The sequence below is a fragment of the Vipera berus genome, assembly GCF_964194415.1.
Source record: "Vipera berus genome assembly, chromosome: 1".
Classification (NCBI taxonomy): domain Eukaryota; kingdom Metazoa; phylum Chordata; class Lepidosauria; order Squamata; family Viperidae; genus Vipera; species Vipera berus.
In genome coordinates, this window is record NC_138202.1 from 15,741,016 (window position 1) to 15,754,735 (window position 13,720).

General features: G+C 45.3%; 1 protein-coding gene across 1 annotated transcript in view; it reads left to right on the forward strand.

The window, feature by feature from the left end:
* MED16 (mediator complex subunit 16) overlaps positions 1 to 13,704 on the forward strand; it is a 28,249-nt gene extending 14,545 nt beyond the window's left edge. Inside the window, exons 9-15 of the mRNA XM_081314757.1 lie at positions 2,627 to 2,833; positions 4,221 to 4,431; positions 7,222 to 7,355; positions 9,180 to 9,387; positions 10,109 to 10,325; positions 11,022 to 11,105; positions 12,174 to 13,704. Of these exons, the coding sequence (XP_081170883.1) occupies positions 2,627 to 2,833; positions 4,221 to 4,431; positions 7,222 to 7,355; positions 9,180 to 9,387; positions 10,109 to 10,325; positions 11,022 to 11,105; positions 12,174 to 12,300 (1,188 nt within the window). The 3' untranslated portion in view covers positions 12,301 to 13,704. The remainder of the gene's footprint in view (positions 1 to 2,626; positions 2,834 to 4,220; positions 4,432 to 7,221; positions 7,356 to 9,179; positions 9,388 to 10,108; positions 10,326 to 11,021; positions 11,106 to 12,173) is intronic.
* Positions 13,705 to 13,720: the final 16 nt, after the last annotated feature.

The window sequence follows — 13,720 nt, forward strand, 5'->3', positions numbered from 1 at the left end:
GTAGGTTGACGTCTCCCAAAACTATAAGTTTGGGGAACTCAACCACCAACCCCGAGAGGATATCGAGCAGCTCGGGCAGGGCTGCCGCTACGCGACTAGGCGAAATGTACACGAGCAGCAAGCCCAACTGCGCCCCAGAGCCAAATCTCATAAAGAGAGACTCACACCCGACTATCTGAGGAACGGTGGTCTCCCGCGGACATAAGGTCTCCCTAACGATCACCGCCACACCCCCACCCCTACCCCGAGCTCGAGGCTGGTGTAGCACCCGGAAGCCTGGTGGGCAAAGGTCAACCAAAGGGACCCCACCCTCTGGGCCCAACCAAGTCTCCGTGATGCAGGCCAGGTCCGCATGCTCACCCTCAACTAAATCCCTAACAAGGGGAGCTTTGTTAACCACGGACCTGGCATTCAGGTACACCAGCCGGAGCTCAGGAGGCTGCACATCCACGCTCCCGGAACCTCGGGAAAGAAGCAGAGGGTCGGAGCGCCCCACCGCTTGCAAATAGCGGAGACGGCCCTCCCGGTAACGATATGGCCCCCTGTCTATCCGCCTGCTGCCATTCCCCGTCGTGGGAATTGGTAATCCCACGACCCGCTCATGAGCCCCGGAGACAACGACCCCTCGTTCTCCCCCCGCGCGGTCAGACCGAAGTCTGGCCCGAACTATGGTTGATTGGCCGCCCCCCAAAGCCAGACAACCCCTATCTCCCACCCCTCTCCCCAACCCCGTAAAATTTTTTGATAAGAACATAATCAGGGGCCTCTTATTAAATTTATGTTGACGGCCCCTGCCCCTGCCCAGCCAACTCTCAGAGACCCAAGGCTCGGGCCCTGCATCGAGGTTAGAATTTAAAGAGGCGGGTCGCACCCAGGCGAGGGGGGCACCCCTGAGGGCGAGCAAGTCCGTGCTAGTATATTGTCGCATGTTAGTCCAGCAAGTCCAGAATAGGCAGTCCCGTAGATGATCATGTCCATAGGAGGGTCGAAGGCCGGAAAAGAAAATATCTGGATCCACACCCAGCTACACTGCCACTTAGCTGGGTGCCCCAGTAAACAGGTCACCCCCACCCTCTCACGGCAGGTTGCAACTCTGTACCTGGGGGTGGTCAAAGATATACTCTGGGTAGGCATGCCCCATAGAGCTCCCACCTCTATGGGGCTGCAGATGTAAAAGTCAGCCACTCTCCCACCATGGCTGGTACCCAGGACCGACCAAATCCAAAGGGGAGAGGGGGAGGCAGACAGAGTTATATATTCAGGCAGAAGGATAGACGGGCCAAAATGGAAGAAATGGTCTAAAAGCGTCACCGCCGTTAAAACGGTCCAAAAGCGGTATAAAGACCGCCTGTTGCTCCATTGAAGCGGTCCAAAGACGCCGTTGCCAACACAAGCGGTCCGAGGCAGCACAGCAAACATCATCGCCGCTAGGATAACTCTCAATCGCCCTCTCCGCCGCCAAAACGGCCCGAGGACGATAGCGTCACTAAAAGCAGCCTGATGCAGTTTGGGGTCAGATGGAAGCACCACCGCCGGCGAGAGGGGCCAAAAGCCCGAGAAACATCGCAGCCAATCACCGGCCTCCACAAGCGGCCCAAATAGGCCAAAAAACGCTGATGCCGCCGAAGTGGCCCAAAAACAGATCAAATGTTGCCACTCGGGCCAGGAGGCCCCAGGAATGCCACCGCTTAGTGCTGGTCGCTGAGAACGGCCAGGGCCCACTGCTGCCGTCGTCGTCGTCGCCGGATGCAGGCCATCTCCGCCGTCGAATGCGGCCCCAAGGGACGCCGCTACCAGCGGCAACGCCAACGCCCACGCCGTCGCCGCCATCGCCGCCGCCATCGCCGCCGCCAAGTCGGACCCACAGACGTTCCCCTTTTTTCCAAGACAAAAACGTAAGAGCTGGATTGGATCATAAGACAAATCTTCTCACTGGCTTCCAGATTCAAAGAGCAGACAGCCAAATGTCCCCAAGGCAGCGGGCGTCTCTGTCTCCCTGTGTTGTTTTTCACCCAGGCATTTCACTTTTGTGAGCTGGTACTTCCTGTAGTATGAAGATTTTATTTGTCTCCGCAGCGGGGTTTCGAATGATAACATTCGATCTGTACATTAACAGGATGCATAAACTGCTTCGGTCTGTTCTGATTGGAAAGGCATATTAAGCCCTGCAAATAAGCTTATTTGCTCCCTCCACTATGAATCCAAGTAACCTCCTTTTGAAGGCCTTTAAACTATTGGCTATCCCTACAGCTTGTTGCAGCGAATTCCATAAATAAGTCCAAAGTTTTGTAAAGGGAGTGCCTCTTTGTTGTGCATTTAATTGGAAATTCTTTCATTTTCTCTGAGACCAACCTGGGCAAAACAAAGAATTATTGCCAAACTTGGGAGGCCAGATAACTCAAACAAATGAATCAAGCTTCATAGTCGGGCAAGCAATGCTGGCAGCTCCCTGATTCAAATGAGCAGAATCCTGGAATGTGCCAAGCATTAATCTTGCCAAAGGGAGCTTTGAAAAAAAATATCACTGAGCAGGGACCCCCACCCCTTGCCCCCCCCCTCGAAGATGGAGGTAATTGACTTCCTGGTTGCATCCAACGTGTCATTTCTGTCCCCTTGCTCTCTGCAGCTTAGCATGTTCAGGATCTCTCCTTCCATGGGTCATGTTCTGGATATGAATATTTCTCTCCGTCACTTGCTTTTCCTATTGGAGTACTGCATGGTGACAGGGTATGACTGGTGGGACATCCTGCTTCACGTCCAGCCTGGCATGGTGCAAAATCTAGTGGAAAAGCTGCATGAGGAATACATGCGCCAGAATGCTGCCCTGCAGCAGGTGAGTTCCCATCTTTGAAACATATATTCAATTTTGCAGCTGCTAAGATTGTTGGCCGAGCAGGCTCAAAGATAGCCAGGAAAATGATTGAAGCCTGGGAGCCCTTTGTCAGTCAACAGGAATGCTGATTTACCAGCAGCTTATCAGGTACTTAGGAGCCGAGGGGCTTGGAAACACAAGGGAACAACAGTCAATCGCTGTTCCTCAACAGAGAACAGCAACAAAGATGATCAGGGGACTGGAGGCTAAAACATATAAGGAACCTAGTCAAGGAGAGAAGCAACCTAGAATTATGGAGAAACTTCCTGACAGTTAGAACAATTAACCAGTGGAACAAACTGCCTCCAGAAGCTGTGAATGCTCCAACACTGGAAGTTTTTAAGAAGAGACTAGACAGCCATTTGTCCGAAATGGTATAGGGTTTCCTGCCTGAGCAGGGGGTTGGACTAGGTGACCTCCAGGGTCCCTTCCAACTTCATCATCATCATCATTATTATTATTATTATTATTATTATTATTATTACACCAATCAACCAATAGGAAGGCACCCACATAAATTCGATTCACAGAATAGCCCAAAGCACATATTCCAGTATTCCCTGAGGATGGGTCTCAGCACAAATCCGAATACCTGGAAGACTAAACCTCTGGTCCCGATGACTGACCTTCCTAGAGCCTGGGATATGTATATTTACCTTCATTCACAGGTTCCCATCTTGATTCCCACCTGGAATTCCGCTTGAAAGTAAGTCAACCTTCCCCCTCTCCTCCCATAGTCATATGACCACATTTCGGATACTTGGCAGCCGGCTCGCATTTACAACCAGTGTCCTGTGCTCGCATGACCACAAGTTGCTGCTATTTTTGCCCTTTTTTTAGGAGGATGGACTTGCTTAATGACTGTGTTATTCACTTAATGACTATATGATTCGATCTTACAGCTTCACGATTAGCCTAATGTCTGCTGTAAAAATGGTCGCTCGCAATCAAGTGCCTCAACGTAACAACTGCAGCAACTTACAACTGAAATTCCATTTGGATATGGAATTTGTAGTCATAAGTTGAGAACTATCTGTATAGGGCTTTTTAGGTAATAATTGAATTGTACCTGGAAGCTGATTGGGGTGAGAGGAGGACAGTGCAGCTCACAGAATAGTGGTGCTACCTGGGCATATAATGGTGCATGGGCTCAGTCAACTGTTGTGTGTTTAAACCATGGTTTCATTGGGGTTAAATCATGGTTAGCCAATTGTGTTTGGAGTAAGCATTTTTGGGATTGGGGAAACTTGAACAGCTGGAAGTTAAACCACAAGTGAATCAGTGTCATGTATTTGTTGACTTCAATGTGTGGACCTCCTCAGAGGTGATCACGTCCCTCCTTTGACAGGTCCTCTCCACACGCATCATTGCCATGAAAGCCTCACTTTGCAAGCTCTCCTCCAGTACGGTGGCAAGAGTTTGCGACTACCATGCTAAGCTTTTCCTGATCGCCATCAGCTGCACCCTGAAATCCCTGCTCCGGCCCCCAGTCCTCAACACACCCGACAAGACTCCTGGGGACAGGCTCACTGAGATCTGTGCCAAGATCACTGATATAGGTATGTTCAAAGGGGCTGATGCTCTCTTGGTCTGCTAGATTTCTAAAGGAGAAGAGAGAAAAAAAGCTCATTTTAAAAGTTTTTTTCTATTTTCAAAGCTGTCCGTGTATGGTGGAAGAATCAAAATGTTCAAATGGTGGCTGAGCTCCATGACTGAAGCCTTCTCTGTTAATTGATGGGCATCAACGCACACCAAAAGGGCAGAACTTCAATTGCATTGCCATAGCCACCATCTTGACATTTTTTTTTTACCCTCAGGTAGACCAGTGTTTTGCAACCTTGGCAACTTTAAGATATACAGACTTCCCCAGCCAGCATAGCAGACTGGAGAATTCTGGGAGTTGAAGTCTACATATCTTAAAGTTGGAAAACACTGCTGTAGTAGACATTCCTTCTCTCTCTCTCTCTGTCTCTGTCTCTCTCTCTCCCTCTCTCCCTCCCTCCCTCCATGCTATGGTCCTACTTGAAGGACAATTTCATAATTAAAGATGATATTTCTGATACTCTCATCTGATAATGTCAATGCTTCCCTCTAAATTTTGGCATTCCTAATTGATTTGCAAAACTGACCTTCTAGTATTCTATATTGGTATCTGTCATGGTTCTGATTAATGAGACAGTTCAAACAACATTCAGGCATTGTTTTTCTAAAAGTCTATAATAATGAGAACGAAGCATCGGCACTCATGGATGGATGCCAGAATCTGAATTCTCCTCCCCTAAACCCATCATTATCATACACAACTCCCTCCCTTAATTATATGTCATTAATCACATTCTCCAATTAACCCAAAACCGTTATCTTGTGTGCCATTCTTATCTAATTTATACATTCGGTTAGCATACTCCTCCCCGCAACTTCTTTATATTCAGAGCAAGCAGTTTAAAGAAAAAGGCTGCCTCATATTGTCAGAGCAAAAACATCCAATGTTTGCAGTGTTGACAGTATATTTGTAAAATGGTTTATGGTAGTAACAGTACAACAGAGGAAAAAAAATATTCTTATCCTCTCATTTTATCAATTCGTCTGTGCCTGTGGGTATCCGAGAGTAAAGAAAAACTAGGAGTTAGTTAACTTGAAGGAACTAACAAATTGTGTAAAACTGTTCACCCACACAATTCTCAAGAAGAGAAATTTAAAAGAAATGATTAATGAATTGGGTCCAGTTGGAAAATTGCTCATTCATAATAGATCTGATGAAACATGCTGCTTTAGGAATGTCTCCAATTTTTTAAATTTAAGCTTTTATATACAGGTAGTCCTTGATTCACAATAGCTCATTTAGTAACCATTTAAAGTTACAGTGGCACTGAAAAAAGTGACCGTCTTTCACATTTATGACTCTTGTAGCATCCCCATGGTCACGTGATCAAAATTCAGACGCTTGATAACCCACTCAAATTTATAATGGTTGCAGTATCCCAGAGGCCATGTGATCACCTTTTGTGATCTTCTGACCAGCAAAGTCAATGGGGAAGCCAGATTCACTGAACAACAGTGTTACTAACTTAACAACTCTAGTGATTCACTTAACAACTGTGACAAGAAAGGTCATAGAATGGGGGAAAACTCACTTAAAAACTGTCACTTAGCAATCGAAATTTTGTGTTGTGGTTGTAAGTTGAGAACTACCTGTATATGGTATATAAGGAATATATACTGCTCAAAAAAATAAAGGGAACACAAGATAAGACATCCTACTATTAAATACAGTACATTGTGTTGTTTAAGTGTTCCCTTTATTTTTTTGAGCAGTATATTTTTATATAAGGGACGTATTTTTCCCCTTCAAATATAGGCATGTTGTAAAATAAAATTGCAATTTGTGTATAGGTAGTCCTTATTTAGCAACCATAATTTTGACCGGCTTTTTAGTCATTAAATGAAGCAATCACTAATTGAAACCACAACTGTGCTACTGTTCTGTACCAGCCTGCTACCGGCCTTGCAGAAAGGCAACCCCTGTACAAACGGCAGAGGCTGGAAAGCGTCTGAGGCTGGAAAACGTCTGCCAAGTTTATTACACAAACAAACAAAAAAACATGAAACAAGATACCGGAGCTTTGATCCTCAAACGGAGCGGTTGCTTTCAGCAACCAGCCCTTCCCCAAACACTCCCTTTATTAGAGTTCAGGGCGTGGCCTCCCTGTGCCTCCTTCCGAGAAGTCCCACAGCCTTTCTCTGCTTGCTCCTGCTTGACTGCCTCCTGCGTCGGGCGTCCTTGAACAGGGCCAGCTGTGGGTCATCATCATCCGCACTGTCAGGCTCGCGCAGCTGAGTCTCCACCAAGTAAGAGGGCCCTGGCTGGGGGCTCTGCGAAGCCTCCAAGCCATCATCAGCAAGTTCGTCTTCAACACCCTCCTCCTCCCCCTCGTCTGAGTCATCCGAGTCATCCGACCCGGCTGCCGGACCCACAGGCTGACCCTGAATCACAACAGCTACAATCTTACTTCAACTTTCCTTTCCTTTACGGACCTGCTAAGGTTGTAAATGTGAGGATTGGTCACAAAGCTTTTTCATCTCCGTATAACTGCAAACAGGCACTGAACAAGGACTACTTGTAGTGGGAGAATCCTGGGAACTGAAGTCCACACATCTTCAAACTGCCAAGGTTAAGAAGCACTGCCCTTCATTTTCCTTGAAAGACGATTATCCAGCCTCCATTTGAAACCCTTCAAGGAAGGGGAAGAAACCATTCCCTGCGGTGACCTGATCCACTGAATGACAGTTCTTCCTAATGTCTAATCTCTATCTGTCTCCTTGAAGTTTCCTCCTATTGATCCTTCCAGATATCGACAAAGTGATGATTAATTTGAAGACAGAAGAATTTGTGCTGGAGATGACCACCTTGCAGTCTCTCCAACAATTGATCCAGTGGGTTGGGGACTTTGTGCTCTATTTGCTCGCCAGTCTCCCGAACCAGGTGAGACTCAAGATGACCCATGATGCTGTTTGCTTAATGGAGGGTAGACTTCTGTATCAAATTCACCATTTGAGTTCTAATATTGACAGTTACAGACTGTTTGTTTAAAGTGAGGCATTCTCTTGTCCTTTACATACAGAGAAAAGAATGCCTCTTCCCAGCGGCCCATCTCTTTCCAGTTGCCACATATAGTATAAAGACCGTGGCTGCGGTTTTGATCACACATTATTTTTGAACCGGGAATCTTGACTTAATAATAATGGTGTATAATAATAAATGGCGCCTCTTTGTTTTACCCTGCACCCAAACAAATCGGGAAGAAAGAGCCCATTACATATATGGGTTCACCGTTTACTGAAGCAAAATGGCTAGACTGGTGCTTTTTCCAGCTTGGCAACTTGAAAGATACGTGGATTTCAGCTGCCAGAATTCCCCAGCCAGCGTAGGTCATGGGAGTTGAAGTCTGCATACTTAAAAGTTGCCAAGTTTGAAAAACAAGAATTATAAGCCAGTTTTTAACAAGAAGGTTGTTTTCGATTGCTTATTTTGTGCCTGGAAAGTGCTTACAGAGGTTCTTGCAGTTTTCTTGACAAGATTTCAGAAGTAGTTTGCCATGGCCTTTTTCTTACGGCTGAGGGAGGATGAGAAGGTCGCTCAGCTAACTTCATGCTTAAGACAGGACTGCAATTCCCAGTCTCCCAGTCTCTGGACTGATGCCTTAACCATTACATCAAAGTGACTTAGTTTATGCAGTGTATGTAATGATTCGTGTGGATCCAGCTGTTATACATCCTTTCTTGTTTGTTTATCCTACAAAATAAACAAGAGTGCGTGTACTGGTATACTACCCCATTTAGAACCCAGCTAATTAAACTGGGATTCCTAGCTGTAAGTGGTGTACCCAGTGCAAGAGTCATCGCTTTCTGTTGAATATTTTATTTCTTATTCTTATTTATGCAGAGTTGCTTCGCTTACTTAAAACTGCCTTATTTCATTAGCTGAGATTTCTGAAACTGAAGCAGTCCTAACTATTCAACCCCAAGTATCTTTAACCAAAGAAAGTGAGACGGTCCCGTCCCAGAGAACCACTGTTGGTTAAGATAAGACAGTCTGGGTAGCCTTCAACCCTTTATCCCCAATCCTGCCTTGATGATTACGAGTAACCTCATTAGAAATAATGGGTTTGCTCTGGAAATCAAAGCAGAGGCAGAATTTCCAAAGATGGGCAGACAGGGGCATTTAAGGATATTTAATCCATAATGCAAATTTTGTCAGATTTGGTGTAGGGTCACTGCTGTAGGGTAATTCAAGCTCCTTGTAAGGACCCACTTCAACTAAACACCCAAGAAAGCAGAACTCTTGAAACAGGCATTGTCTCAAAAGGAAACTTTTATTAAGGGTCAGTGACAGTAGGGAAGTCAAGGCAAGGTCTGGGGAAAAAACCGACCTGAAACGCTATAGTTAAGCATGCAGTATTCCTCCTCCCACCAAAGTCATAATGTCCATTTGAAATCCAGAACCGGTTTCACTTCTTTGTAACCGTCTCCCTGATAAGGGAGACACATTCCTTTCTCAAGGGGATGGAGACAGCAAGAGAGAGTAGAAAGTGAAAGTTATCCCAAGCTAATGCAAAGATTCCCCCCTCCCCCAATAGAACGGCAGGCCCCATGTAAAGGATAAGGGTTTGGGGACCTGCCACTCCTAATCAATTTGAACATTTCTTTTGTTCTGTCTTCCAATAAGTCTTACCGATACTGTTAATTGTGGAATTGTGTGCATCATTTTTGCCTTCGACTAACTTCACTTTCCTTTTTCTGCCTTTAGGGTTCTGGGCCAGCATCAGGACCTGTTCGTCCAGGTCACAGTTTCCTCCGGGACGGAGCCTCGCTAGGCATGCTCCGTGAGCTGATGGTCATGATCCGGATCTGGGGCCTCTTGAAACCAAGCTGCCTTCCCATTTATACAGCCACGTCTGACACACAGGACAGCATGTCCCTCCTCTTCCGACTTCTTACCAAATTGTGGCTGTGCTGTGAGTGCTCTGATGTGCTGCCAAACGAGGGGGAGGTGTGGCTTGAAAGTTTGGAGCAGAAAGAAATGCTGTGCAGAACGGCGCCAAGTGTGATTCAGAGCTCAGGAGGGCCATTTGAGCCATTTTGAGCGCAAGGCAAAAAAAAACTTCCAAACTTGGCCAGAATGGTTTTTGATCCAGATTGTTTCAATATTGTTTTATGAGACAAATCTCATGCACCCTCGTTTTTCACTTTAAGATGATCAAGAAGGAGGCGAGATAGTCCTGTCTGATGGGCAAGCTACCTGTGGCCCAGACTTGAGAGGAAAATTAGCCAGAGATGCTTTACTTTGAAATGGATTTTAAAAAAACAACATTCCCATAAAACAATGGAAGTTACAGTGAAACAGCTTTTTCCTGCCTGTCTACTCAATCTTAAAAAAAAATAGAAATCCCCTTCATAGTTTATCTAGAAATGATTCCCAGGTGAAAATAGATGTTTGTGATCAAACAGACCTAAATTCTGGGAGTTGAAGTCCACAGCTCTTAAAGCGACCAAGGTCAAAAAACATGATCTAAAGCAGGAGTCTTCAAACTTGGCCCTTTAATGACTTGTGGACTTCAACTCCCAGAATTCCTCAGCCAGGCACACTGGCTGTGGAATTCTGGGAGTTGAAGTCCACAAGTCATTAAAGGGCCAAGTTTGAAGACCCTTGGTCTAAAGCTTTTTCTCTTGGGGCAGGTCGTGACGAAGGGCATCCCAGCGAGCCGGACGATAACTTGATCGACGAATGCTGCCTCCTACCCAGCCAGCTCCTCATCCCAAACATGGATTGGCTTCCGGTGAATGATGCCATCATCAGCAAGCTGCAGAACAAGCAACCTGTCCGCCTGCAGTTTGGAAAGCCTCCTGGAATCGTTGGACACTCCACTTCGGTTCCGTGCGATGCATTTACCAGGTGCATTGAGGACAGCCCAGTTTTTCTCTTGACACGACAGGGAAGCTCCTTGGCCCACTGGAAGGATTGTCCTTTATATATTTTACTCTCGCTTAATGCTTTTACAGTACTCGCTGAAAGATCAGCTCACTTTAATACAGTGTTTTTCCAACTTGATCACTTTAAGACATGTGGACTTCAACTCCCAGAATTCCTCAGCCAGCATAGCTGGTTGGAGAATTCTGGGAGAGGAACTCCATACATCTTAAAGTGGCCAAGGTGGAAAAGCACCGTTTTAATAGATCCATTTATAAACAAGCAGAAGGAAAAGAGATACTGAAATACAAGTTCCTTGACTTAGGGATGAACTGGGGCCAAATTAGCCTCAGTTTTAATTTTTATACAGCCCACGAGCCTCAGCTCCATTTTGCAACTCCTAGTGAAAGCGGGTCACTGATTTTAGAGCAGTGTTTTTCCTTGACTATTTAAAAAATAAGCACCAAAATTGGGTATATTAACTCTTTGCAACCTTCACTAACCCAACTGTGTTAGCTTTTAAAAAGCTGTTGCCCGCTCCTATCCTATATGGAAAAATAGAGGCAGAGAAATCAGTCGCTTCCTCTTTTGATGGCATCGTTGTGTTATCACCGTAAAAGATTGTCTCTCTCCATGGCATTTGGCACTGTGCTATCTAACAAGTGTTTTCTTCATTCCCAGGACAACTGGATACCCAAAGATTGACCACCTGCGGCGCCTCCATCTTGGAGCTTATCCTACTGAAGAATGCAAGTCCTGTGCGAGGTTAGTATCCCAGGCTGAGGGAAGGAATGTTCATCCTCCAAAGAATTTATCTTAAATTTTGAAGCTAATCCCCAACTGACTAAAGATAAGCAGATGTAGGAGAAGAACAGGCAGAACTGTGTGTGTATGTGTGTATGTGTGCTGTGGAATTAAGTGAGCCATCAGCCTAGAATCCTTACGTTCCCACAAATGGCCTACGTCCAAGCCCTCTTGAATTCCATTGATTCTTATCTAGTGCCAATTTAGTGACTAGATTCTTGTTGATAGGGTTAAGCAATAAATCTTAACTGCAACTTAACTATGGTGCTGATTCTTCCTGCCTTACAGCAGAGAGAAATTGCAGTTGTGGGTCAAAGTTTGTAAAGGGTGTAAACAGGTATCTACACAGAGTTGAGACAAAACCCCTAAAGATGGCCCTTTTCTTTATAAGTTGTGGAGGATATGCAGAAACCTGGTATAAGGTACAGGTAGTCCTTGACTTATGACCAGATAGAGCCCACAATTTCCATTGCTAAGCAAGCCAGCTGTTAAGTGGGTTGTGCTCCATTTTATGACCTTTTTGCCAGGGTTATTAACTGAATCTGGCTTTCCCCTTTAACCTTGCTTGTCAGAAGCCAGCTAGGAAGGTTACAAATGGTGGCCACATGACCCCAAGACAGTGCAGCCATTATAAATACATGCCAGTTGTTAAGTGCCTGAATTTTGATCACGTGACCATAGGGGTGGTCACCTGACCTAATATTCCCTTCCTCCTCCTATTTTCCCCACAGCCACAACCCTGTGTGGTGGGTTGGGCTGAGCCCCAGTGACTTTGGGTCAGGGGTCTTCAAGCCTGGCCCTTTTATGACTTGTGGACTTCAACTCCCAGAATTCCTCTGAGGGATTCTGGGAGTTGAAGTCCACAAGTCATAAAAGGGCCAGGTTTGAAGACCCCTGATCCAAAGTCACTTGGGCTCATGCAGGGGTCCCTGTAAAAAAAAATATTAACACATTTTTTGAGGAGACCGTTTTTTGTTCCACACCTGTGGGGAAGTTTCTCAGCAGGATGGCATTTTGTCCCCTCTTTAGGTGCGGCTGTGTTACGATGCTCCGTTCCCCAAATAAGACCACGGCTGTGAAGCAGTGGGAGCAGCGATGGATCAAAAATTGCCTGTGTGGTGGCCTGTGGAGGAGAATGCCCCTCAGCTACTCATGATGGACACCAGGACTCTTTGCCTTCCCCAGATGGGATGCGTGAGGAATGGACCACCTTTCCGTGGAGTTTTGCAGCTTACTCCATTAAAAAAATAAATCCTGAAGGAAAACAGCCAGTATAAGAAACTCAGGAAGAGTTGTGGGTGGCTTTATCCATCTCCTTGGAGGAGCGACTTTCCTAGGCCAAAGCACCAGAGAAATCAATGGGAGATGTTGGAGGAATTTAAATTGATTGACACTTCTAGTATCAAGTGGAACTTGGCCAGTGCCAAAAGTTGCATTGATCTCCCCTATTTTGCATCACAGTCTTTTTCCTCTTATTACAAATGGCAGCTTTCGGCTCAACATTCAGGAAGGCTTAAAATGGTGCATTAAAAAAATGCATTTGTTTTAGTATTGTTCAAGGTGCAGAAAAGTAGACAATTGTAGGAAAGAGAAGGATTTTTCCTGATGTACAAATCTGCTTCCCACAGAGAATTGGGGGGAAACGTTTGTTTTCCCCTGTTTTTCTGTCCGTATGCTCTTGCTTGAAAATTCCCAGTATCTAGGAAGTTAATGTGTTGGGAAACCAAGGCCAAACCAGTTCCCATCCTTTTCTACTTCTGCCTGCTGTCTGAAATAATCTAGTCTAAAATCCTTCCATTTCAGGAAGATTTGGTTCTTATCTCACCCTACAGCTGGAATGTCTGCTTTGGAACTTCTCAGCTCTACATACTTCAGAGAGCATTCCTGTGAAAAATATGTGATGATATAAGGGTTTGAAAACCACAGCTCTGATCTTGTATTATTTTTTAAAAAATTTCCTGGTATATGAGACTGTGATCCCTTTGTCAAATCTAGGGGGGGCGGGAAGGAGCTGATGGCTTTCTTTGTGCCCAATAATTCTGTGTTTTCTCAGAAAGTGAAGGCAGAGAAGAAGATGAAAGCATTCGTGGATAAGTGATGATTTTATAGACACAGTGACAGGATCTGAGTTTGTACAGATTGTAATTACAGAGTTTTGTATGCTTTGGAAATGGAGAGCTTTTTTTGTTCTGTGTTTTTCTCATGAAGTATTTCCCTCCCTCTCTGAACTTTTAAAGCAACCCCCCCAACTTTTAAAGCAAACCCCCCCTTCTTCCCTCCCTCCCTCTCAAATACAGCTTGGAACATTTTTTATATTCCTTCTGTTTTGAAGTTTGCTTTGTCATTCTATTTTCAGGAAATGATGGGAAAAAATGGGGAAGGAGGGGTGAAAGCAGTCAAAAATAAACCAGGGCCAGCAATTCTTGATGGTTTTTTGTTTTTGCAGCGATCAGCCAGTTAATACAGGTAGTCCTTGACTTACAACCATTCATTTAGTGACTGTTTGAAGTTGCAGGGGCACTGAATAAAGTGACGTAGAGTGGTCTTCGCACTTAGGACCATTGCAGCATCTCCAT